General features: G+C 54.2%; 1 protein-coding gene across 1 annotated transcript; it reads left to right on the forward strand.

Moving 5' to 3' along the window:
- The first annotated feature begins 594 nt into the window (after positions 1–594).
- On the forward strand, positions 595–22,846 carry Rspo1 (R-spondin 1). Its single transcript, XM_006980083.4, has 6 exons — positions 595–750; positions 4,952–5,294; positions 18,101–18,292; positions 20,458–20,607; positions 21,175–21,363; positions 21,982–22,846. The coding sequence occupies exons 2-6, from the start codon at positions 5,201–5,203 to the stop codon at positions 22,143–22,145; spliced, it is 789 nt and encodes a 262-aa protein (XP_006980145.4). The 5' UTR covers positions 595–750; positions 4,952–5,200; the 3' UTR covers positions 22,146–22,846.
- Positions 22,847–24,569: the final 1,723 nt, after the last annotated feature.

Raw genomic sequence — 24,569 nt, forward strand, 5'->3', positions numbered from 1 at the left:
ACTGGGCATCGGCATCCTTCAATTCACCGAACCCTCAAAACAGATGAGAACCCGGAGGTTCAGAGAAGTTAAGTAACTTTAGTCCTGGCCACAGAGAACACAGAGAACGAGGGAGCAGGGATGTATTGTGGGATGGCCCACACTGATTCCAGCGGGAAACCTTCCTCACCCCGGTCTTCTCAACTGGTCAGATGCACTGAAGGTCTGACCCTGAAGGGAAGGAGGGTGTGGCCGGGCCACCAAGCCCTGCTCATTCTGTACCTGCCCCCTTTCCAATATTCTGATGGAGGGCACGGGTCTTGGCAAGAGTCCTGGGCTCCTGCTCCTGACCCAAGAAGAACTGGTGCGGGGCGGGGAGAGGCAACGTGAGCTCGCGGCGTTCGCCACGGTGCAGACGGCGCGTCCCTAGTCCGGGTGTGCGGGAGGGGGCTACGGAGTCCCGGCCCGGCGCTCCAGTCCGTTTTTTCTTGCGGATCGGGCAGGGGGGCAGGCCGGGGGTGGCGCCGGGGGATTCCCTCCCTCGTGCGAGCCGGGGACCGGCCCCTCTCCGGGCGCGGGGCGCAGAGCCCGGGCGGCGGACTGCGGGGCCCGCGCGGGCGGCCCCAGCACCAATGCGCCGGGCGTGGCGCTGGCGACCGAGAGGGCATTGAGCAACTGGGCGGCGGGCGGAGCGCGGGGCCGACGGCAGCGCGGGACCCTGTGGCCGCGCCCTCGCCCCTTCGGGCTGCCCTGCCGCGGCCACTGCGCCAGGTGAGTCCCGCTGCCCGCGTCGTCCGCCCCAGGTCCCGGGTCCCCGTCGGGGCGCAGCCGGAGCCGGGAGGCAGCGCAGAGCCCGACCCCATCCCGTTGTCCCGCCGCACATCAGCCCGGGGCACCCCGCCCCGATTCCCCAACCGCGACCCTCCCGCCCCAGCCGTGCCCCCACGCACCCCAGCTGCAACCCAGCTGTGACCCAACCCTGAACCACACGATCCAGCCCCGCCTCGAGTCCCCAGCCCCAACCCACCCACCCCAGCCGTGCCCCCACGCAACCCAGCTGCAACCCAGCTGCGACCCAGACCCACCTGGAGTCCCTAATCCCGACCCACGCGACCCAGCCGCGACCCACGCACCCTAGCTGCGACGCAGCTGTGACCCAACCCCTACCCACGCGACCCAGCCTGGCTAGCGTCGACCGAGTCCCTCCTCCTAGCCCGACGTGGTAAGGCCCATGCGCTGTGCCGTGGCCTGGCTGAGAGAGGTGTGCTGCGGCCACCCAGGGACGTCAAGATGGGCCCAGCTCAGGAGACCCGATCCTGCGTATTTGCAGTGCTCGTGGGGAGATCAGCCAGATGCTGGGGACATGGGGGTGGTGGCAGCGGGTCTGCTCCCCAGGCACCTGTCAAGGCCTCTCCCTCAGAGAAGGGAGGATGAATGGATGTGAGCGTGGCAGGCGCACGCAGGGAGTGGAGCCTCTCTCTGCGCTCTGGGTTTGGGGCCGACCGGGTGGGAATAGTCCCCGCGCCGCGCCTGGTGTGCCTCTGCGATACCCACAGGTTCCATTGGCACGCACTCAGTCCCGCCCCCGCCCCGAAATACTTCGGCTTCTTCCTGGCAGCCGGTTGTTCCTCGGCCGGTGGCCGATCTTAGGGATGGGAGTGTTGGCTAAAGAGAAGTCATCGACATGGTTTACATTTTTGGGTCTGCATCCGACATCTGACGGAATCCCAATTTATCCTAACAGTGTTGTTGCAGGCAAGGAGGTGAAAGTTCTCCCAACCCCCTACTCAGGCTGAGTTCCCGCCCTCAGCTCCACCCGCGGTTGAGTCCCCCCCATCCCCAGCGTGAGTCCTCCCTGTAGATCCTCCCCTCCCTGACCCATGTGACCTCAGTTTGTGATCTCTTGCCAGCTCAGCTTCTAGCCCCCAGACCCTTCACCTGCCCTGGTCCATCCCCAGAGCCGTAGTGACCCACAAGCCTCAGCTCTCTGCAAAGGCCAGCCTCGGGACCCTCAAAGCCGAGTAGCAAACTAGCTTTAAAATCGTCTGTCTTTAACTCCACAGGACCATGTTTCCCTGTAATCCAACCTTGCTCCTTCATTTGTGATGGGGTAAACGAGGGTCTGGGTGGGAGGTGCCAGGTGGGAGGGGGTGCGCAGTAAGTGGGACTCTGCCCTAGCCAGCAAGGCTGTTCTCACCCCCACCAAGGCCAGGGGCCTTGAGCACTATCCACGACTCTTTCTGGTAACAGGGTGTAATGAACCCTCTAAAATGAACTTGGGAGCTGTAATAGTTCAACACCCAAAGTAAATCAGAAACTATGGTAGAAACAAGGAGGGATATTTACAAGTCGGTCCTCTGCTCCCCTCCACAGTGTCGGAGTCTCCTTAAGTACCCAGGTAGGGGCCCGGGAGGCAGGAATCTGTGGCGCTGGGGACTTGGTACACAGAGTCTCTGATCTAATTCACTCCCGCAAAATGTCAGATAGCCTGGACTAGGTCATTGTTTGCTGTCAGAGATCAGCTGCACCTTCATAGGGAGGACTGCTCTGCCTTTACCCTCACTGCTTTGCTCCTGTTGCTTCCACTCCCGGCATGGATGGACTGTTAGCTCTTTTGCCTGGTTTGAGATAAAGATACACAGTGCCCAAAACATTTGAAATTCTTTCCATCCCAGGGGGAAGCAGGCGCCCCCTAGGCCCATGAAATACACCTCTGCCCCGCCTCTCTATCCCAAGAAAGACAGGTTTCCAGGAGATCTCATGGGGGTTGGGAAGAAGTTCTCAGTGGCAGGGACTCCAGGGACCTGATGAGTGTGGCAGGCTGGGAGGATGGAGAAGGGGTAGAGAGTAAGGAGGGCCAGGAAGGAGTTGTCATCAGCTGGGCTGCTTGGCCCTTGCCCTTGAAGTACCGGGCACCATTCCGTGGGCGCCAAGAGTACAGAGACATCCAGGAGACCGTTCCTGACTGGTGGACCCCACACAATGTCACCAAAGTCAAAGACCCAGGCTTGACCCTAGACTCGTTTGAGTCAGTGCTTGCAAGCCCAAGGGCTGGTGGATCAGAGCTGCCTGGTCCTAACACCCTGTCTGACACAGGCTTTCCTGAGAGGTGACAGCTTCGGGACCAGGGCCACCAGCCACAGAGACATATGCAAATGTGGCAGTTGAGCCCTGGGGCTCTGCATTTAACTTAGCACCTAGATGATTCAGAAGATGTTAAGTTCCTCTGTCCAGGGCCATAGGAACATTGACACACAATGAAACCTCATTCACAAAAAAATATTACTGCATTAACTGGGACCCCACTAGTACCCACCCTGTTCTGAGCAAGTTATAGATGAACTTGCCTAAACTATACCCAAACCAGATTCTTGCAGATTAGAGAGTAGGCTCCGAGATTCTAGGCCAGTAACTCAAAGTAACACAGTTAATACACCAACCTTGCAGGTCAGGCAGCCTGACTCTGAAGTCTGTACCTAGGACCATCAGGGTCTACATCTAGCCCCTGGGCTGGATCTCCGTGGCTGTGGGGGCTGGAGTGTGACATAGGAGCTGAGAAGTTTGGGCATGAAGTACTTGGCGGGGGTGGGGGTGGGCATAGGCAGTGGCAGCTGACCGGGCACCAGAGGTGGTGGGGGGCATCTCCCGCTGGCTCCAGCACCAGCACCAGGTGGGATCCATCAGGCTCATGTAAACACTTCTCACAGGCAGCTTAACCACTTGAGTGTGTCTGGCCTTCAAAGCCAGCGGGAGAGGCCGAAGAGGGAGGAGGGAGGAGGGAGGTACCGAACTCCCTCAGGGGGTAATGATTTATCTCCAGTGCAGGTGGGCGCTGCTGGGGCCTCTCTGGGAGGCCAGGGCAGGGTGGGGGGTGGGGGGGTGGGTAGACTGGGCACAGAGGAGCTGAAGGGGAGAGAAGGGAAGGCTGGAGGCTCCGTGCTAGCATCTCAGATTTCTCATTAGTAAGCCAAAACAACTTAGAGCCAGCGGAGAACCAATCCCCATTTCATAGATGCAGAGCCTGAGGCTCAAGGAGGCGAGATGACTGTTCCAAAGACAGCTAGCCCCTGGGCAGAGCCTCCCGGGGGAGCAGGTCAGATGCTCGCCCTGGGAGCCTAAGTGGGTGTGCTGGTGCGCTTTCTAGGCAGGGTGTGGGCGAGCGAGCCTCTGTTGTGAGTGTGTGACCCCTGTGAGTGGGGACGGAGCTGTCACCCGTGCTCCTTGGTTAACCCTGAAGCTCAGATGCGTCAGGCAGGGACGGGCGCCCCTGCCCCCACCACCCTGGCCACTGGGTCCAGAGCCCTGGCTCTCTCTGGGCTGGGGGATTATCGCCATTCTCTGTGTTTCTGGCCAGGGCGGGCATTGCTGCCGTTTTTTATCCCCTCACAAAAGCCAGGCCCGCCCAGCCTGCTGTGTCAGAGTTTCTGTGGCTGGGGGGGGGGGGGCGAGGGAGGGGGGGACCCTCACTTCTTTTCCTCCCTCCAACCCCAGAGGGCCATGCAGAGTCTGCCTGCTTGCCAGAGGCCACTGCTCTAACTTCTGGATTGGGACAGGTGAAAGGCCCATGGGTGACTCAGCACCAGGAAGAGAAAGCTGAGGAATCACTCACAGGAGGACAAAGAGAGCTCCTTTTCAAATGTCAGGATATTCTTGCAGCATGAGGTCTGTAGGGTAGACTTAAAGAAGGACTTCCACTCAGAACTAGCCATTTTTAGTCAGAGGAGGCCAGCTGGTTTAATGTGGGTATTCGTTGTATTCCAGTAACTCATGTAGCTGGCCCCAGTGTTGGGATACAGGATGCTTGGAGATAGGAGGATGAGGTTTCCTCCTCAGGGGTGCCTGGTAGGGAATGTAGTGTCCAGACCTCCTGAATTCTATAAAGTCCAGGGCAGGGAAACCCAAAGAAAGGGAGGAGGTGTAAATTAGGGTTCCAGGCACCATGGACCTAACCCTTCTCTCTCCTTACCCACAGGTCTATCTTGGGGGTAGTTCTCTGCTGAAGTATCAAGACTTCCCATGTGACCCTCTGAGGTGGCTTCAAGCAGGACCTCCCTTTGTTGGACCGATGGAGAACCCGGCTCCATAACCGCTCAGGCCGCAGCTGAGAGTATGGAGGATTTGGGCTGCAGCCCAGGCTCGGGCCTCCTGCCACTGAGTCAGCCCCAGAGCCTTTAGCAAGAGACCACCCCTCCCGCCGGGGGCCCGGGGCTGGCCGGTGACTATGCGGCTTGGGCTGTGTGTGGTGGCCCTGGTTCTGAGCTGGACACACCTCGCTGTGGGCAGCCGAGGGGTCAAGGGCAAGAGGCAGAGGCGGAGTGAGTACCTACTGGGCTGAGCCTTGGTGTGGGCGGGGCCGGGGACCTGCGGTGGCCTTCTTCTGTGATGGTTGTTTCATTTGTCCGCGCTTTGTGAGGGCTGCGGATTATCCGGTGGGCGGTTTCATTTGTTGAGATGTACTGGTCTGTAAACCTCTCACTATGGACCTTTTCCTCCTCTTTGAGATCTGCTTTCTGGCTCAACGCCTCTCTAGGAGGCCCTTTGACCCAACACCACTTTTGTAGGGTATCCATGGTGATGCTTCCTGCTGTGGCGGGAGTCCCTGCCTGAGATACCCCCGCTTCCCCATCCAGGCTCAGGCATTCAGGGCACCTCTCTGAACTGCAGACCTTTGGACAGGGGCTCTGTGCAGCTGGGCAGCAGGCACTCAGCTTCCCTTGCTAGATGACAGAGAAGGGTAGGTGAGTTTCTCCAGTCACTTAAACCTGTGGGGTTCCCGGAGCTGAAGCCAGCACGCCCTGCAAAGAGGGCAGCTTCCAAGACAATGACCTTCCCGTGTAAGGCGTCCTGCAAGAGTTCTGAGCATAAGAAAAGCCCATAGTCCCAGTGCTGGGGAGTCTGGGACAGGATTGCCATGGCTGATGCCAGAGTTTGATGGAATACAGGGAGAGAGACCCCTGTTTTAAAAAATCAAAACTAGGGGATTGGGATTTAGCTCAGTGGTGGAGCGCTTGCCTAGCAAGTGCAAGGCCCTGGGTTCAGTCCTCAGTTCCAGAAAAAAAATTTTTTTTTAGGCCAGGCTGTGGTGGCACACGCCTTTAATCCCAGCACTGAGGAGGCAGAGGCAGGTGGATCTCTGTGAGTTCGAGGCCAGCCTGGCCTACAGAGCTAGATCCAGGAAAGATGCAAAGCTACACAGAGAAACTCTGTCTCGAAAAAAAAAAAAAAAATCAAAACTAAAAAAGAAAGAATAGGGTGGGTAGATTGCTCAGTGGTTAAAAGTGTTCACTGCTCTTGCAGAGGACCTGGGTTCTGTTTCCCAGGGCTCATGATGGGCAGCTCACAACTCCAGGGGTATGACACCTCTGAGTTCTGTGGACACCTGCACTCATGTGCACATACCCCTCCCCCCCATACATAAGCTTAATTAAAAATAAATATTTTATGAAAGAAAGGAAAGAATGGCAAGTCCAGTTTTCTTTTCTTATTTGAGACATAATCTTGCTACGTACATACGTACGTAAGTAGCCCTGGTTGGCCCAGAACTCTCTATGTAGGCCTCTAATTCACATTCATCCCCCTGCCTCAGTCTTCCTAATGCTAGGTTTGCAGTTATTTATCATGGAGCCCAATGAGCCCGGTGTCCTTTAAAACAGTTTGCTAAAGTGCAAAGTTAACGTGTCCACTTCCTGGCCTGACGCAGGCGTCCCTTACGCTCCGCTCAACAGCTGCAGTTACGGGGCATCATGTGCCGGGAGCGCGGCCAGTGTATGCTAGTGACCCTGCCAGAGAGTTGGGTGGGGGCCTCCGGCTCCCAAGGCCTTGTCCCTCTTTCGAGATCCCCCATCAAGGACTGTCATGTCACGCAGGCAGGAAGTCTTCCCGAAGTCTCGCCCAGTTCCCCCTTGCTTCACTTTTTTCATGGGACTGATGCCCGCAAGCCAGAGACGGCTAAGAGCCAAGGCTCTCCAAAGGAGGGAGGCTCAGGGAACTGGTGAAGCCGAAAACCACCAGCTTAACAAACAGTTAGGGACGGTGAGGTTCCAGCGGCAGCCGTGAGGCCTCTCACACCCCTCCCCACGTCTCTGTTGTGGCCAGTGTTTTGGACTCCATGGGCCAGATGCGGTTTAGTGGTTTATAATCAGTCTCCATTATTTCCGAAATGACATAGAGATGATGAGACGGGGTGGGGGCGGGGAGCGGGCCACTCATGTAACAGGCACAGCGATCCTGCTCACCCACAGGGGATCGCATGCCCACTGGCACACGGGCAGACCCTCAGACCCGGGTCCAAGGCAGAGGAACTGACGCACAAGCTCTGAAGTGGGATTTAGCAGGCCAGCTTCTAGACATGGCTGTCAAACGTAGCTAATTCCATAGCCTTGACTTTGACCCAGCCACATCCAGTGCCTGGGCAGTGTGCGCATCGGCTTGTATTACTGGTGCATGTCAGGATGCAGGGCAGGGAAGGGAAGCGCTCCGGTGCTATGAGGGTCACCAGGCCTGAGGGTGTGTGCTGTCAGTTGGTACTCGTTGCTTGGTGATCCTGCAGCACTCCCTGTGAAGCTGTGCCTGACATCTAGGGGATGACAGATAGCGATGGGGTACACCGCTGCCTTCTTCCTGTGCTGGGGACAGGACCAGGGCCTCAGGCAAGCACACGCCAACCTCGGATGTATATGTAAACGTTACATGCATTTATATATGTAAAAATGGTGTGTGCCTGTGTGTTCCTGGGGGGAGGGTTCTAGGACACTACTGGAGGGTGACAGTCAGAGGACAGTCTTCAGGGGTCAGTCTTCACCTTTGCCCCTTGCCTGAGACCAGGATCTCTTCACTGCTCTGAGCCAGGCTACCTGGCCTGTGAATATCAGGACAGTCTTCTCCCATTTTCCACACAGGTGTAATAGGACTAGAGATGCTTTTGAGATGAGGTCCAGCCTTTACATGGGTCCTGGGGAATCCAAAGTCAGGTCATCAGGCTTGTGTGGCAAGTACTTTTATCTGATGAGCCATCTCCACGGCCTATTTTTCTTTTTCTTTCTTTCTTTTTTTTTTTTTAAGAACTTTTTATGTATTTATTGGAGTAGGGGGTTTTGAGACAAGGTTTCACTGTGTAGTCCTGGCTGTCCTGGAACTCACCATGTAGACCAGGCAGTCCTGAAACTCACCGAGGACCGCCTGGCTCTGCCTCCCGAGTGCTGAGATTGAAGGTGTGTGCCACTACTGCTTGGCTTAAAGAAATTTTTGTACGACATAAAGTCCCACTCAGACTTCATTTTGTGCTTTGGTTTCTGGGCATCAGGGAAGGGAAGAAGGAAAGCCAGAGCATGTGTGGAAAGGCATCGGGCAGTGGCCCCCTGAGGAGGCGGCTTGATGTGCAGAGGAGCCTCTGGCTTTTGCCTGTCAGTCAAACACCAGCAGCCACTTGTGAGATCTGATTGGTTCTCTGGTGGTTTGAACCTGGACATGGGTGATCTCGAGGTCTGAGAGATGGTCTCCCTGTATGGAGTGGGAGAGAGTAAAGAGAGGACATCCGGTTGGCCTGGGTCATGAAGCTCAGGGAAGCCCTCCTCCTCCTCACCAAGGAGCCCCTTCTTCCCTCCCGTGTTCTAGGGTCTCTGAATCTCACTAAGCTCTCTTTCACCCCAGCTCTTACACCGTTTCCTATCTGATTCCAGGACCCCCTACTCAGCCCTGCCCTGAGCCCTTCCTACCCCTTCTCACTGCCTGCCCCCAGTCTGGCGCTGGCATCTCTCACTGCGCATGCTCCAGTCCCTCATTCAGTCCTTTCTCACTCCTTGGAAACAACGCTGAAAATCAGTGGATACAGCCATGATGGTGAAAATCTGTAATCCTAGCTCTTGGGAAGTTGAGGCAGGAGGACTGTTGATTGTTATGAGTTAAAGGCCAGCCTGGGCTACATAGTGAGCCTAACCTGGACTACAGCGTGAAACCCTATCTAGGAAGAAAGGAGGAAGAGAGAGCTCCCCACCTACGGCAGACGGAGCTTGAAAAGGACGCGGGATGGGGAGGACACCAGTCAAGCCTGTGTTATGAAACTAGGGAGCACAGCATCTGAGAGAGGAGCTGGGGAGGACTTGAGTGTCTGCTCTGGAAGTGGATGAAGCCAGAAGGAGCCGGGAGCTGGTTAACCACAAACTTCAGGGAGTGCAGGGCACTTAGCTCCCCCAACCCCCACGGTGGGCTCTGTCCCATAGGAAGCCAGCACCCATTGGAATGGAACCCCCACGGGTTGGGATGAAGCTTCCCACCACTGGCATGGGGTCCCTGCACCCGGTTGCCCAGGGCTGCATACAAGCTGGGGGAGTGCCTGCTGCAGGGAGGAGCAGAGACCAGCTGGCCTCCCTGCCAGGATAAGGAGTCTGGACTTGCCCTCTCTTGAGCTGCAGCTGGGGAGAGGCCACCAAGAAGCTTCCAATGGAGAGCTGGGCCAGCCTGGGGAAGGCAGGCGGAGAGCATGCCGAAGGGCAGCTGGCCCCTTGAGAAACAGTGAGGATCTACACCAAACTCCCTTCGAGTTAGACTCCCAACCCCCATGGGCTCAGTGAACAAGCAACAGACAGCCTCTGGTCCAGGGAATGCAGGATTAGACCCCACTCCAAGAAGGGCCCATGTTACCTTTTCCTGCTCTCCTTCTCTGGGCCTCATTCCTCATCTTCTTCCCACCAACATGCCTCGGGCCTCTCTCTCTCTGAATCCAGCTGTTCCGAAGCTGGAGTTCACCCCACAAACGCTGTCACCATCCCCACAGACTCCCTCATTGACCTAGCCGACCTGAGTTCCCACATGTGCCCAGCACTCTCTACACTCCAGTGGATGCTTGCTACCGTCTATGCCCACCACACACCCTCCTTGAGACCCCACACCACACACTACCCTCGGCCCAACACTAGAAAGCTCCACCCCTGTGAGTCTCAATCCTTCCCTGGACTCCTGTTCAGAAACAAGACAGATTCTGCCCTCCGGAGCCCTTTCTAGTGAGGAGGAGACATCTCGGGAGAAAGAGCAACAAGAGATTATGTCTGTTATCCAAGAGATTATATCTACCATGATGGATTCAGATGTTAGGGAAAGGTGACCACAGGAAAAGACCCCATCCAGACTTGCAAGGAGGTGATCAGGGAGGACTTCCTGGAGGAGAAAAAAAAATAGTTCTGAGGCTTTGAAGGCTGCAGAGTGTTCTAGGCTAATGGGCTGACTTAGACAAAGAAGATGGAAAGAGTGGTATGTTTTGGGAAATGGTTACTGCTTGGAGTTGGGTTGAGGAAGGAGGTGGGTGGGATTACCTCGGAAACTTTCTGGCCCTCTGGAAAGCAGGTCTTACTTTTAGAAGTGATACAATGTTTCAGGTAGAGGTGGGAGGTCACATGTTTGGTGGTAGCAGGATGCCTGGCAATGAGGCTGTTGGGAGCTGGGGGAAGTACGGTGGGGAGGAGGGATCATGCACAGGAAGCTGAGTTTCAGGGAGGGGCTAGCTGGCAAGGTCATCATGGCAACAGCAGCACCCTTCGTCTCTGGCTGAGGATTGAACCTGGGGCCTCATATAAGCTAGGCAAGCCTCTACCACTGAGCCACACCCCCAGTCTGCCACTAGAGACTGAATGGGTTTTCCATCGGGTTGACTGAGGCCAGAGGCAGGAACAGTAAGATGGAGGCACAACCTTGCCTGTCTGACCAGAAAAGGGGGCTCGAGGATCTGGAGAGATGGCTTAGCAGTGAAGAGCACTGACTGCCCTTGCAGAGGACCTGGGTTCGATTCCTAGTGCTCGTATGTCAGTTCACAACCATCTATAATTCAAGTTCCAGGAGACCCAACACCCTCTTCCGGCTTCCAGCACACACGTGGCACAGAGATGTCCATGCAGGCAAAACCTCCATACACAGAATTTTGTTTTTAAATATGCCCGAGAAGCAAAGGGTTCCAGAGCAGAGGCAGTAGAGGGTCCAGTGGGAAATTTCGGCTGTTTGTCTTCTCTAAGCACCTTCCCCTCCCTGAGCCTGAGAGGCCTCCCCAGCTAGGCTGACAGCCCAGGGCCCGGTCATCACAGAACGTAGCTGGAGGGACTTGTGTCTGGTCCCTTTCCTTACCAGTGGGACAAAGCCTTGCTCTTGGGGGCACTCTGGGACACTCAGCACATTAGGGCCTTTGCACAGGCTGTTCCTCCTGGGAGGCATGTGCCCTTCCCCTAGCCAGCTGGCTGAGTGAGTGCCCACCACTCCTCCTCCGCTCTCTGCCACAGTGCCAATCCTGCCTCCTAGTGCTGGCTAGACCTTTAGCACCATACCCTGGCATTCAGCTCCCAGCAGTCCTGGGGTCCTCTTAGCTGTGCAGTGAATGGTGGGGAATGAAGGAGCCTCTGCTTCCCCTTCGCATTTTTTTTTTTTAAAAAAAAAAGTCTGAAATAGCCCAGGCTACTGAGAAAGATCTTAAACGTCTCATCCTCCTGCCTCCACCTCCTTCCTGAGTGTTGGGGTTACAGACTTGCACTACCACACCTGATTGATGCGATGCTGGGGTTGGAGCCTAGGCTTCATGCATGCTAGGCAAGACCTCTACCCACCCAGCTACAGCCCCAACCCCTCCCCTTTTGTATCCTCTACGAATCCCCCAAACACATTCAAGATCACATTTCCCTGTGTGAACACCAGTCCTGCCTCCATGGAGCCCCCTCCTCCAGCTGTACCTTCCCTCCCGCCACTCCCCAGACGCCCTACGCTGAGAGTGTCACAGGACTCCTGCTCCACCCTGGTAAACATCCCTTGGTTCACCAAGATGACCCCGCTCCTGAGCTTCCAAACCATCATGCCAGCTTCTGGTTCCTCCTCTAACCCAGCCAATCCCGCCACTTCATCTCTAGATCTTGGCCCTCCCGTCTCTTCAAGTCTTCACTCCATCAGTTTCTCTGCCTCTGAATCTTGGCATCCTATCCCTCCTCTCCCCGCTCTCTCCTCCCCCTTCCTTCTTTCTTGCTCTTCTTCCTCCTTTTCTTCCTCTTCTTCCCCTCACCCCTTTCTTCGACACAGGGTCTTGCTCTGTATCCCATGATCCGGGGCTCACGGCAACCTTCTGGCCTCGGGCTCCCGAGTCTAGCATCACTCTCATCCTCTGACTTTATTCTGGACGCCTCCTCGTCCACTCACTCCCCCAGATCACCGGAGTTTGGCTGTTTTCCCCTCCTCAAAGTCACAGTCAGTGACCACCAGTGGTCCAGCCTTGTAGACACGTTTCAAAGCTACATGGCTTGGCTGCCTCCTACCCAGCTCTGTTCCCCCTTTTTTTTTTTTTTGGTTTTTCGAAACAGGGTTTCTCTGTGTAGCTTTGCGCCTTTCCTGGAGCTCACTTGGTAGCCCAGGCTGGCCTCGAACTCACAGAGATCTGCCTGGCTCTGCCTCCCGAGTGCTGGGATTAAAGGCGTGCGCCACCAACGCCCGGCTTAATAACTTTTTTTTTTTTTTTTTTTGAGACAGGGTTTCTCTGTGTAGCTTTGCACCTTTCCTGGGACTCACTTTGGAGACCAGGCTGGCCTCGAACTCATAGAGATCCGCCTGCCTCTGCCTCCCAAGTGCTGGGATTAAAGGCGTGCGCCACCACCGCCCGGCTATCTGTTCCCCCTTTTATCCTCTCCCACTCTGCCAGCTCCCACCTCCCCAGTATCCCCCCTCTACCTCTTTCCAGGCCCTTCTCCCTCTGCTTCTCTGAGGAGTACGGGGGCTGCCTGAGACCTTCATCACTCTACCCTCACACTCGAGATTTTACCAGCACTGACCCCACCTCCCTGCTGCTCCTCCACGGTCACTCTTCTTGAGAGCAAAACTTCCTCTTCAGCTTCCTCTGTTCCTTTTACTCCTCACTCCCTGCCCTCTGCACCTCCTGTATTGACTCCCAGTGTGGTTGTCAACCGTCCCTGTTGCTGAGTCCTTCCTTGACTGGGGCATTCAGCTTGTTGGTACCTCCCTCTTCGGAAGAGCACCCTCTTCCTGAGACTCCTGTGAGGCAGGATGGGTTTCAGGATCCTTCTCAGGCTCCCACTTGGGTTCATCAAGGCTAACCTCTTCCTTCCCGGTCTTCCTCTACGCTTCCCCCTCTCGGGACCCATTTACCATCTCACAGACCTGCTGGTCTTTCTGTCTGTCCATGGAGTGGCTTGTTTTGTTTTGTTTGGGGTTTTGTTTTTTTGTTTGTTTGTTTGGTGTTTTGGGGCAGGGTCTCGTGTAGCCTAGCTGAGCCTAGCTTAGAACTTGCTGTGTAGCCAACCCTGGCCTTGAACTCCAGATCCTCCTGTCTCCCAAATGCTGGGATTATAGTCCTGCAACAGCATGCCTGGTGTCCCAACTTGCCCCAGATGGCTGTTTCCACTGTCAATCTACTGACAAACTTCATCTCCTGAGCTCCAGACCCACAGGCCCCACTGCCTGATGACCACCTTTCCTGAGTGTCCCACAGGAACTGGCCACTCAGCATGCCCAAGCTCCTTCTCCTCTCTCCACCCAAGCCTGTTCTTCCGGGATTTCTGACCCAGTGGAGGGTCAATGATTACTCGGTTATACAAGTTCAGTGTCTCGAAGTCCCCTGAACTTGTGTTTTGTCCCACACTCACACCACATGCAACCCAGCACCTGGTCTCTGGGATCTGCCACCTGCAGATCTCAGGTCTGTTTGCCCCTTTCCCGGCTCCTGGCCCCACCCCAGCTCACCGCTTTTTGAAGTTAGTTCTCACTAAGTATCCTAGTGAGATTGGAAATCCTCAGATTGGAAATCCTCCTGCCTGAGCTTTCAGGGCGGACAGCAGGTGGGTGATACCGCTCGCCTTTCCTGCTTGAGAGTTTTAACCTGGGCATCTTCCTGCTTCCTCCTTGGCCACCTCTTTAGCCCCTTGTCCCCCGTCCTGAGGGGAGGCCTTCTAAAGTGAAGTCCTGACCGTGGCTCCTGTCGGCCTCCCTGGCTGACCTTGAGCTGATATCTGTTCCTTCTGTAGGTTTGAGGTTCTTCCTGGTTTGGCCCTCTTCTCTTTCAGCTTCCCATGTTAACATTCTCACCATGTTCCTGCTGTGCTGACCCTGGGTGTAGTACACTTTCTTAGCCAATACCAACATCCATTGAGAAAAGCGCAGTGTGACAAGGTTGAGCGGACAGTGAACACTGGGGCGATGCTGTGCAAATGTGCTCTTTTGTTTGGTTTTCTAGACAGGGTTTCCCTGTGTAGCCCTGGCTATCCTGGAACTCACTCTGTAGACCAGGCTGGCCTCAAACTCACAGAGATCCACCTGCCTCCGTCTCCCCGAGTGCTGGGATTGAAGGTGTGCGCCGCTGCCGCCGCTGCCGCCGCCGCCGCCACCACCACCACCACCAGTTGCAAATATGCTCTTAACAGAGAGGCCAAGAAGAGAGAGTGAAAGTTGAAATCTTGCTGTCAAGAGCTGAGCCTCATTGTGCAGGCCCAGCATCCCAGTAAGACTTGGGAGGTTGAGGAAGGAGGCTTGAAAAGGTCAAGGTTAGCCTGGATCTATAAAGCAAGTTCAAGGCTAACCCGGGCAACTTAGTGAACCCCTATCTCAAAGTAAAAAGTAAAAAGAGGGCTGGGGACGTGGCTGAGTGGTAACTGATTGCCTAGCACTCAAAGGCCTTGCATCATTCCCCAGTGCTGAAAACAAAAACAAAGGAATAAAATCCCCCCCTGTAAAGACTGCCAGGGGGACACCCCATTGACGCAAAAGCCAAAACCCAGAGTGAACATTCATTTCCCCAACAAACAAGACAGTGACTCAAAGGACCTTCCATGAAGTGGAGGCAGTCCCTAAACTCTCCAGTGACCCCCCCACACTTGGGCACACCGCTGACGAAGGCCCAAAGGCTCCGCAGAGTTGCGGCAGCGGAGCAGCGAGAGGCATAGCTGCCCCTTCAGTGAGCACGCCAGGCCGAAACGAAAGCAATGCTTCACTTTACCAACTCAGTACCACTGACTCCGAGCAAACACGTTTCACATTAAAGAAGTCGTCAAGCTGTGCTCTCGGTTTCCGCGCTCTCTTGAACAGCCTCCATCTGCCTTTCGTATGATTGTCTTCCCCATGCCTGGAACACACACTGGCTGATGCGTCCTGGCTCAGTAATTTAACCTCTTCATCTCCTCATCTCGAAGAAAAGAGGGTTGGTAATAATAACGGGCTGGGCATGGTCGCTCACACCTGCCATCCCAGCACTTGGAGGCAGAGGCAGGGAAATGGCTTCAAGTTCAAGGAAGCCTGGGCTCCACAGCAGTGCCACGACAGCTTCGGCTACAGTGTGAGACCCTGTCTTGAAAGCCAAAGAGCGGAGCTGGGGAAGCAGCGCGATCGGCAGAGGACTTGCCTGGCATGCCCAAGGCACCCTGGTTAATCCCTAGAGCTTCATAAAACTAGATGTGGTGGCACAGACCTGTTATCCCAGCACTCAGGAAGTAGAAGCAGAAGGAGCTAGAGTTCAAGGCTAGTCTTGGCTACATAGAGACTTTGAGGACAGCCTGGGCTACATGTGTAAAAGTTTCAAAAGTAGACAAACAAAACCAAGTGGTCTAAAGCCAAAATGTCTGGGAAGTGCATCTTTCTTTTCTCTGTCCCCTCCCAGAGAGTCCCTGCACACACAGGTTTGTCATCAGGGTAGAAAAAGCCCTGCAGGAAACAGTTCTGTTGGAATGATGATGTCTGCCATCCTAGTCCGCTAGAGTCTGAGGCCAGAGGACCATGAGTTTGGGGGCAGCCTGTGCTACATAGTGGACCTTTTCTCAAAATACAAACAAAACACTGGACATAATGATGCACACCTTTAATTCCAGCACTTGGGAAGCAGAAGTAGATGGAGCTCTGTGAGTTCAAGGCCAGCCTGTTCTAGAGAATAAGTTCCAGGACAGTCAGTTTTCATAGTATAGACCCTGTCTCAAAAAGACAAAAGCAAGATGGAGGTTAATCCCAGCACTCGGGAGGCAGAGGCAGGTGGATCTCTGAGTTCGAATACACAGCTCCCACATGAAAGAAAAGCAAAAAGCAGACATGGCCGTGCATGCCTGTAACCCTAGCATTGAGGGGCAGAAGACAGGCAGCTCATGGGCACTCCCTGGTCGGCAAGCCCAGCCCCAATGGCCGTCTTCAGGGCAGGTGAGAGACCCTGTCTCGCCGCAGTGGAGCAGAGAGTGGTGGAGGAAGAGACTCAGTGTCCTTCTCTTGCTTCTGTATTGCATGCACATGAGGGTGCACAGCTGTACACTCACATGCATGCCCCGTAGCACGCTTAAAACGAATAGACAAACAATCCCGTCGAGATGCAGTTCAGGCACTGGTTCCAGGTCTCACCTGCAGCAATCACCTCCCCACCCCACCCCCCCCAACATCCTCTGTTAACGTCTAGAAGAATCCTATGCAAAGGGTGATTGAAGGGAAACACTGCTCACAGGACTGAAGCTGCTTAGTGTGATACAGACAGAAGACACCTTATCTCCCAACATTCCCTCCCCAAATTAAAAATCCCTTGTCCCTCTCTGGTCCCGTTCCTCTCAGGACCCTTATTTCTGCTCTCTGAAGGACAAATTCCTACTGATCCTTCAAGAAGGGACACTGTGGCACCTCCTTTAAGAGTTCTTTCTCTTCTCTCTCCTCCTCTTTTTCTTTTCTCTCCCTTCTTCCTCTTCCTCCTCCTCCTTCTTCGACAGTCTTCATACTTTATTGCCCTAGCCTGGCCTCAAACTCATAACCTCCTGCCTGGAATACTGGGATTACATGCATGAGCCATCATGTCGGCCTTTCCTGGACTCGTGAGTCCAGTGTTGCTGGTTTGGGGCTGCCAGCACTCACGTATGAATAGGTGTCTGCCCCACTGAAGGCCAGTCCCTCTACAAAGAAGCCCAGTTTATTTGACATTTGACCTCTGAGCACACCCTGAATGGGGCACATGGAAGGTGGTGGGTGAGTGTGGGCTGAACAGTTAATGAAGGGAGAAAATGAAAGCTGAGTCTCAGGGCTGTTGTGGAAGGTCAGTCACACTGCCTTCAAGGAAAGCACCAAAGCAGGATGTTTCAATCTCAGCATCACAGACGTTTTAGACCACATGGTTCTTTTTGTCCAGGGCTGGTCCACATAATGGAGAATGCTTAAGGGCTTCTCTTTATTCCCTTGATTCCAGTAGCAACTCATTCCTCTGGTCATAATGATCAAAAGAGTCCCCAGGGACTGAGGAGATGGCTCAGCAGTTAAGAGCACTTATTGCTATTGTAGAAGACCTGGGCTCAGTTCCCAGCACCCACATGATGGCTCACAATCATCTGAGGCCTTCCTCTGACCTCCGAGGGCACCAGGCATGCACATGGTGTGCATATATACATGCAAGCAAAAACACTTATACATATAAAATTAAAATAAATCTGTTTTCTAAAGTTCCTAGGGTTGGGGATTTAACTCCATAGAGTGCTTATCTTAAATGTGCAAGGCCCTGGGTTTGGTTCCCAGTACCACAAAAATCAGGCGTGGTGCCATCTACTTGGGATCCTAGCATTCAGGAAGTGGAGGCAGGGGGACAGAAGTTCAATGTCATCTTCTGACTACAAGAGACTTAGTCATTTAAAAAAAATGTTGATCAAATGTCTCCTAGGAAGCATAATCTCTCAAGTTGAGACCACTATTCTAGGCAGAGGTTACTCTAGGTTGTCTTTCTCCTTAGAACTTTTAATCCAGAATCCCTCTTGATCTTAAAACTTTATCAGCAATTGAAAAACTTCCTTGGGTACCTGAGGCTGAGGTTTCCTCCCCTGGAGAGAATTAGGATAAGTTCTGGGAAGGTACAGATTGAGTTTCATCTCTGGGGATAAAGAACAAGTGTATAGACTGCAGGATGTGCTGGGGCAGTAAAAAGTTGGTGATGCAGGATCTAGGCATCTATATTAGCTACTGGCTTAGGGCTCTGGGCTTGTGCCTAAGGCAGCCTTGCAGAGAGCTGTTCATCCAGCCCTGCCTCTGAGATACACATTCCCTTTGTGCAATAAAGCCCCCAAAGGATCACCCCCCCCCATCTCTGTGAGAACCTGGAAATATGGGGTCTCCTCTACAGCCACCTTCTCATCCTTACTCTACCCTGCAGTCAGTGCTGAGGGGAGCCAAGCTTGTGCCAAGGGCTGTGAGCTCTGTTCAGAAGTCAACGGCTGCCTCAAGTGCTCGCCCAAGCTGTTCATTCTGCTGGAGAGGAACGACATCCGCCAGGTGGGCGTCTGCCTGCCGTCCTGCCCGCCTGGATACTTTGATGCCCGAAACCCCGACATGAACAAATGCATCAGTGAGTGTCTGGGTGGGGATGGAGAGGCCCTGCTGTGAACTAGTTAGTAATGGCCGGTGGGAAGTGTAGAGGGGGCACAGGAAAGAAGATGAGGCTCTTGTTTCAAATGTACAGGCAGACAGCCTCCTAGATGCTCCACCCACGATCCCACTGGGTACAAACCAGACCTCCACCCTCCTCTCCATAGCTGCACCTACCTCTGTTCCCACAGGTCACTCTGACTGTCTCAACTCATCTGTCAAGCCAGAGACCCGAAAGCTAGTCTCTCACTGTGCTTCCCAACCCACTCACTCATCACGACCCAGCCACTGTTCCCCTCCTTCCCGTTGCCATATCTAGACTCCCAACACCTGTCTCCTACACCATTTCCATAGCCCGTCCATCCAGCCCACCCTCTGCACTGCAGCCACAAAGATGTTTTTGAGGTTTACAACCTGGTGCACGTTCCTGCTGCTAGTCACCTGGTGTCAGCTCTACCCTGGCTTCACGGAATCCCGTCCGGCCACTCTGCTCTTTCATGGCTCCCCTTGGCTTCTGGCTCTGCCTTTTTCACCCCACCCACAGCACCATGTGTTGCAAGACTCATGCTGCCCTGTTTCCATCCCATCCCTGTAACTACAACTGGGACATTCTGGGAGTGGGCACCCAGTGAACCTGTACCTGTGAGCCAGACCAGTGTTTCCTCCCTCAATTCAGTGCCTTGGACTGTAGAACTCATTGCCAGATCTCAGATCACTGAGCCTCACAAAAGCCTTTGGAGGGAGACTGGGCAGGAGGGGCCGTAGGTTCTTAAAGCTGATAATTTAGAGGCATGGAGGCAAGATGCCTGGTGCCAGCGTGGCCTTCTGAATTCTGATCTCAGCTTGGCTACTGGCTTGCTGTATGACCTTGAGTGTATCTCAGCCCCCTGACAGCTCATCCTTAAATTGGGAGTGCTAGTCTTTCCTCCCCGGGTTGTTGGGAAACACACCTATAAACCTGGTGTCTGGCACTCAATAAATGGTAGCTGCTATTGTTATTTTGGTTCTTATTGTACTGGCAACCAAACCCAGGAATCTAAGCATCTGGTGGGAGCAGCGGGAGGTGGGGTAGGGTGGGAGTAAGGGAGGCAAAGTTGAAATTAAGCCACCGAGAGGAACATACAGAAGGAGGTGGGTGGGTAACTCAGTGAGGTGAGGTGGGCCCTGGGAGCTGCCCTCCTGGTCTTCAGGGCATTTGGAAAGAGGGGGTTCCCGGATGTGCCAGAGTCTGGTAGGCTGGCAGCTGGCACTTCTAGTGCCAGAGACTGGGAGGAAGCCAGTACCTCCCAGCCTGGGAAGGGGAGATGGTGGAAGGCCCGTCTGTTCCCAGCCAAGCCCTGCTCTGCCCACCTCCCGCAAAGGAGGGAGGGAGCTGGCAGAAGGAGGGAGGGAGGGAGGGACCCGGGAGTCCAACCCAGGGGTTCCTGGAACTTGGTTTTGCACAGGGAGAGGAATTTGCCCTGGGATTGCTCCCACTCTTCTGAGCAGATTCTTTCTGCCCTGGGCAGGAGGAGATCCAATGCTGGGGTGCTGGGGTGCCCAGCAATGTGAGAAGGGGTGCCACACAGGTGCTGCCTGGGGGTTCATCCTCCCATTCAGTCCTACTTTTTTTAGAGGGGCCCTAGGACGCCATGGGATGCTGAAACCGTCCTCTCTGTCTCCACCAAGCCCAAAAGGCCCCTCCTCCCAGAAACCCTTGGGCCTCATCTTGGGTTCCAGGATCTTAGACTTCATTTGGGTTCCAGTTGGCTGTTGTTGGCAAGAGTCCCAGTCACTATTCAAGAGAGACTACTTCAGTGTCCTCTAAGTCCCCTCCCCCTTTGAAAGATTCCTCTGGCTGGGCGGTGGTGGTGCATGCCTTTAATCCCAGGACTTGGGGAGGCAGAGCCAGGCGGATCTCTGTGAGTTCGAGGCCAGCCTGGGCTACCAAGTGAGTTCCAGGACAGGCAATAAAACTACACAAAGAAACCCTGTCTCGAAAAGCAAAAAACAAACAAACAAAAAGATTCCTCGGCAGGAATCCCAACTCTAGCCAAAGATCTTGACCTCTGTGAGTGGCTGTGAGCAGTAGGCGGCTTTGGGGCCGGGGATCAGAGAATGGGCCCATCCTGGCCTGGGCAAACTGCATTCTGCTCCTGTCCTCAGAATGCAAGATTGAGCACTGCGAGGCCTGCTTCAGCCACAACTTCTGCACCAGGTGTCAGCAGGGCCTGTACTTGCACAAGGGCCGCTGCTACCCAGCCTGTCCCGAGGGCTCCACCGCGGCCAACAGCACCATGGAGTGCAGCAGTCCTGGTAAGGAGTGGGTGCCAGAGGACCCAGAGCCCAGAGCGGGGAGAGCGTGATGGAACTCAAAGAGTTGATGGCCGCCGGGCCGTGTGGGGCACGCCTTTAATCCCAGCACTCGGGAGGCAGAGGCAGGGGGATCTCTTTGAGTTCGAGGCCAGCCTGGGCTACAGAGTGAGTTCCAGGACAGGCTCCAAAGCCACACAGAGAAACCCTGTCTCAAAAAAAAAAAAAAAGAAAAAAAGAAAAAAAAAGGAAAGAAAGAAAGAAAGAAAGAAAGAAAGAAAGAAAGAAAGAAAGAAAGAAAGAAAGAAAGAAAGAAAGAAAGAAAGAGGTTGATGGCCACAGAGTGAAAGCGTAGGGCAAGAGAAAGCTCACTTTTCACAACTACATTTTGGGGTTCTTTCTTTGTGGCCCTCTGCCCCTGGTCTGTAGAACTCACACCTGAGGTCTGGACTGAGATTGGGTGGGTAGGTGGGTGGGTGGGTGAGGGTTCCCTGGGTCACTCGGGGGTGGGGGTGGGGTGGGGAGGGCTTTGCCTCTTCCTTCCCTCCCTCCTACCTCACCTCCTGTCAGCACAATGTGAAATGAGTGAGTGGTCCCCGTGGGGGCCCTGCTCCAAGAAGAGGAAGCTGTGCGGTTTCCGGAAGGGATCGGAAGAGCGGACGCGCAGGGTGCTCCACGCTCCTGGAGGAGACCACGCCACCTGCACCGACACCAAAGAGACCCGGAAGTGTACAGTGCGCAGGACGCCATGTCCCGAGGGTGAGCTGCAGCCTCTGCCTATGGGGTCAGCTATAGCTACATCCTGCCATGCTGTGCAAACTGGGGGCATATCCAGGCTGAGGACAGTGCCCTGAGATGCTCTGGGGCAGAAATCAGAAACTTCTGTGGGGCAGGATCCCTGTCCCATTTCTTCTGGACGTTCATTTTAGAAAGGCCCTGGGAAAACAGAGCGGGTTGGGGTGGGCTAAGCCCCAGAGACTTGGACCCATTCAGACGAGGCCACAGAGCCTGAAGGTGGCAACAAGGTAGATGCTGCCCACCCTGCCTGGTCTCGGGGGTAGCCTTGTGGGTGGCAGGGAGTAGGGACTGTTCCGCTTGTTCTGATACCTTCACTGAACAGCCAGGACATGCTCTGGGGTCTTTGGGGTCCAAGGACTGAGGCGAAGGAGGGTGCCTGGTGTGCGCTGTGGAGTGGGGTGGAGACAGGTCTCTAGGGGCTGTTTCTTGTACTCATGCTATAAGGTCCCCTGAAGAGGCTGCAGCCAGAAGAGGCTCTGAGGCAACCTCCTATTGCCTTCCCACCCAGCTTCCTTGCCATGACCTTCCGAGGCCCCTTGGGCACCTTTGTTGATTTTCTCCACTATCCGATTGTTGCAGGGCAGAAGAGGAGGAAGGGGGGTCCAGGCCGGAGGGAGAACACCAATAGGCATACGGCCAGGAAGAACAGCAAGGAGCCAGGTGCCAGCTCTCGGAGACACAAGGAGCAGAAGCAGCCACAGCCAGGGACAGCAGGACCACTCACGTCAGCAGGACCCACCTAGGCACGGTGACCAGTCTCCAGATCTGCGTGGAAGAGTCTTGTGCTGTACCGCATAATGAGAACTTTCCAGAACTGGAGCATCTGGGACAGCAAGTCCACACATTGACCACTCACCCACCCATCCGCCTATCCATCCATCCATGCATATCCAGGCATACATATGGCCACATCAGAAAACACACACACACACACACACACACACACACACACACACACACACACACACACAAACACACACACACATTCTCGAGGTCACCGAAGATACTTCCATCCTGTGGCCTAGCTGTACACGCTCGGTTCATGATGCTCTCGGAAGACATGTCTGAGAGAACCTCTCCCAGCATCTGAACCTAAACTTCAAGGAGCGGAACCTTCTGGAGGAATTGCTGGGACAGCGCCTGCCAGGTGGATGGCAGGCTGGAGCCAGAGCTGAGCAGCTGCCAAGGAGAGAGTGCTTTCCCCGGTCCAGAGTGGCACTCCCAGCTGCGTGACTTGATCATTGGAGATGAGAGTCATTACACATCCGTGGTACATGTCGGGGATGACCTGACTTGGAAACTGCTTAAAGGTTTATTTCAAATTAAAAAGAAAAAAAAAATGCTGTCCATTCATTTTCAGGGTGTGAGGTTTGGTGGGTACACATAGGAACAAGGAGAGATGGAGCCTAATTTTAAAAGCCCCCTAATAGCCTAATGGCTAACTTTATTGATACCTAGAGGATGGTCACCGGGTTCTCTGTATTTTTTTTTAAGATTTTAAAACATTTATCTGAATGTATGTGCGCCTGTGTGAGTTTATGTGCACCATATGCATGCAGGTACTCAGAGAAGCCAGAGTTGCAGGAGGCTGTGACCTGCTGGTGTGGATGCTGGGAACTGAACCCAGATCCTCAGCAAAAGCAGCAAGTGCTCTTCATCGCATCTCCATCTCTCCAGACCCATCTGCATTCTTGTTAATCAGAATGTGGTCTGTGGGCCAGCTGTGACCTTGTTGGCAAGCAGCTTGTTGAGAATGAGACTCAGGTGCCGTTCCAGACCAAGTGTGCCACAGCCTGTGTGCTAGCCAGGCTCCAGGTGGTCGGCACACACATCCTAATCAAGAAGCACCCCCGCGATTCCTTTGTAGAAGTAAGTACAGGCCGGCTCCGTGGGAGGACTTCCGTCTGGGAGGTCAGGGTCTGTGTGCCAAAGGGTACTCCTGGGGGAGGGAGAGAGCAGGCTCTCTGACAACGATTGGGGACTGCCCTGGCCAAAGGTACAGGGGTGGGTGGAATGACTTCGGGTGGCATTCTGGTATCTGCTGGCATTAGTGCAAAAGAGGCTCTGGACCAAGTGGTTGGTTTCCTCAGAGGGTCAGACTGAGCCTTCTCTCACAAAGCTCAGAGGATGATGGGAGAGACAGATGTTCATCAAATGAAGGTGTAGGCAAGACCCCACGTGCAAACGGAGTCCAGGGCAGGCAGATTCACGGAGCTTTTGAAAGTGAAAACAAAACAAAACAAAAAACCAATGAGACAAAAATCAAAGACTTGGGGGCTGGAGAGATGGCTCAGAGGTTAAGGGCACTGACTGCTCTTCCAGAGGTCCTGAGTTCAATTCCCAGCAACCACATGGTGGCTCACAACCATCTGTAATGAGATCTGGCACCCTCTTCTGTATACATAATAAATAAGTAAATATTTAAAAAAAAATCAAAGACTTTTAGCCAGGCAGTGGTGGTGCACACCTTTAATTCCAGCACCCAGGAGGCAGAGGCAGGCAGATCTCTGTGAGTTCGAGGACAGCCTGGTCTACAGGGTGAGTTCCAGGACAGCCAGGGCTGTTACACAAAGAAACCTAAAATCAAAGACTTTATCCCAGGGTGGCTTCTCAGAACAGGCTCTCCTGTTCTGAAGAATGAGTAGGATTTAAGCTAAAGATTAAAGTCTTGGGCCAGCCAGAGGGCTCAGCCAAGGAAGGTACTTGCCACCAAGCCAGAGGATCTGTATCTGATCTGAGACTCACATGGTGGAAGGAGAGAAGTGACTCTCTTGAAAGTTATCCTCTGACCTCCACATGCGCACAGAGACATGGATACACACACACACACACACACACACACACACACAATCAGTAAATAAACAATGTAATTTTTTAAAATCTTCAAAATTTTTTTTAAAAGGTTAAAGTTCTTAAAGGTGGGGAAGACAGAAAAAGATTTAATTATGAAGCCATCAACCATACATGGGGGTCAGTAGTAGGTCACCTGCCTGGCATGCTTGAGACTCCAAAAGTAATGCTCAGAACCACCAAAAACAAATAAACAAATATAAGCCAAGACCATGCTGCTCGCACTTGCCATCCCAGCACTTGGGAGTCAGAGACAGGAGGGTAGAGAGTTCAAGGTCATCCTCAACTGCATAGTGAGACTGAGGCCAGGTTGAGTT

This window comes from Peromyscus maniculatus, chromosome 2, assembly GCF_049852395.1.
Source record: "Peromyscus maniculatus bairdii isolate BWxNUB_F1_BW_parent chromosome 2, HU_Pman_BW_mat_3.1, whole genome shotgun sequence".
Lineage (NCBI taxonomy): Eukaryota > Metazoa > Chordata > Mammalia > Rodentia > Cricetidae > Peromyscus > Peromyscus maniculatus.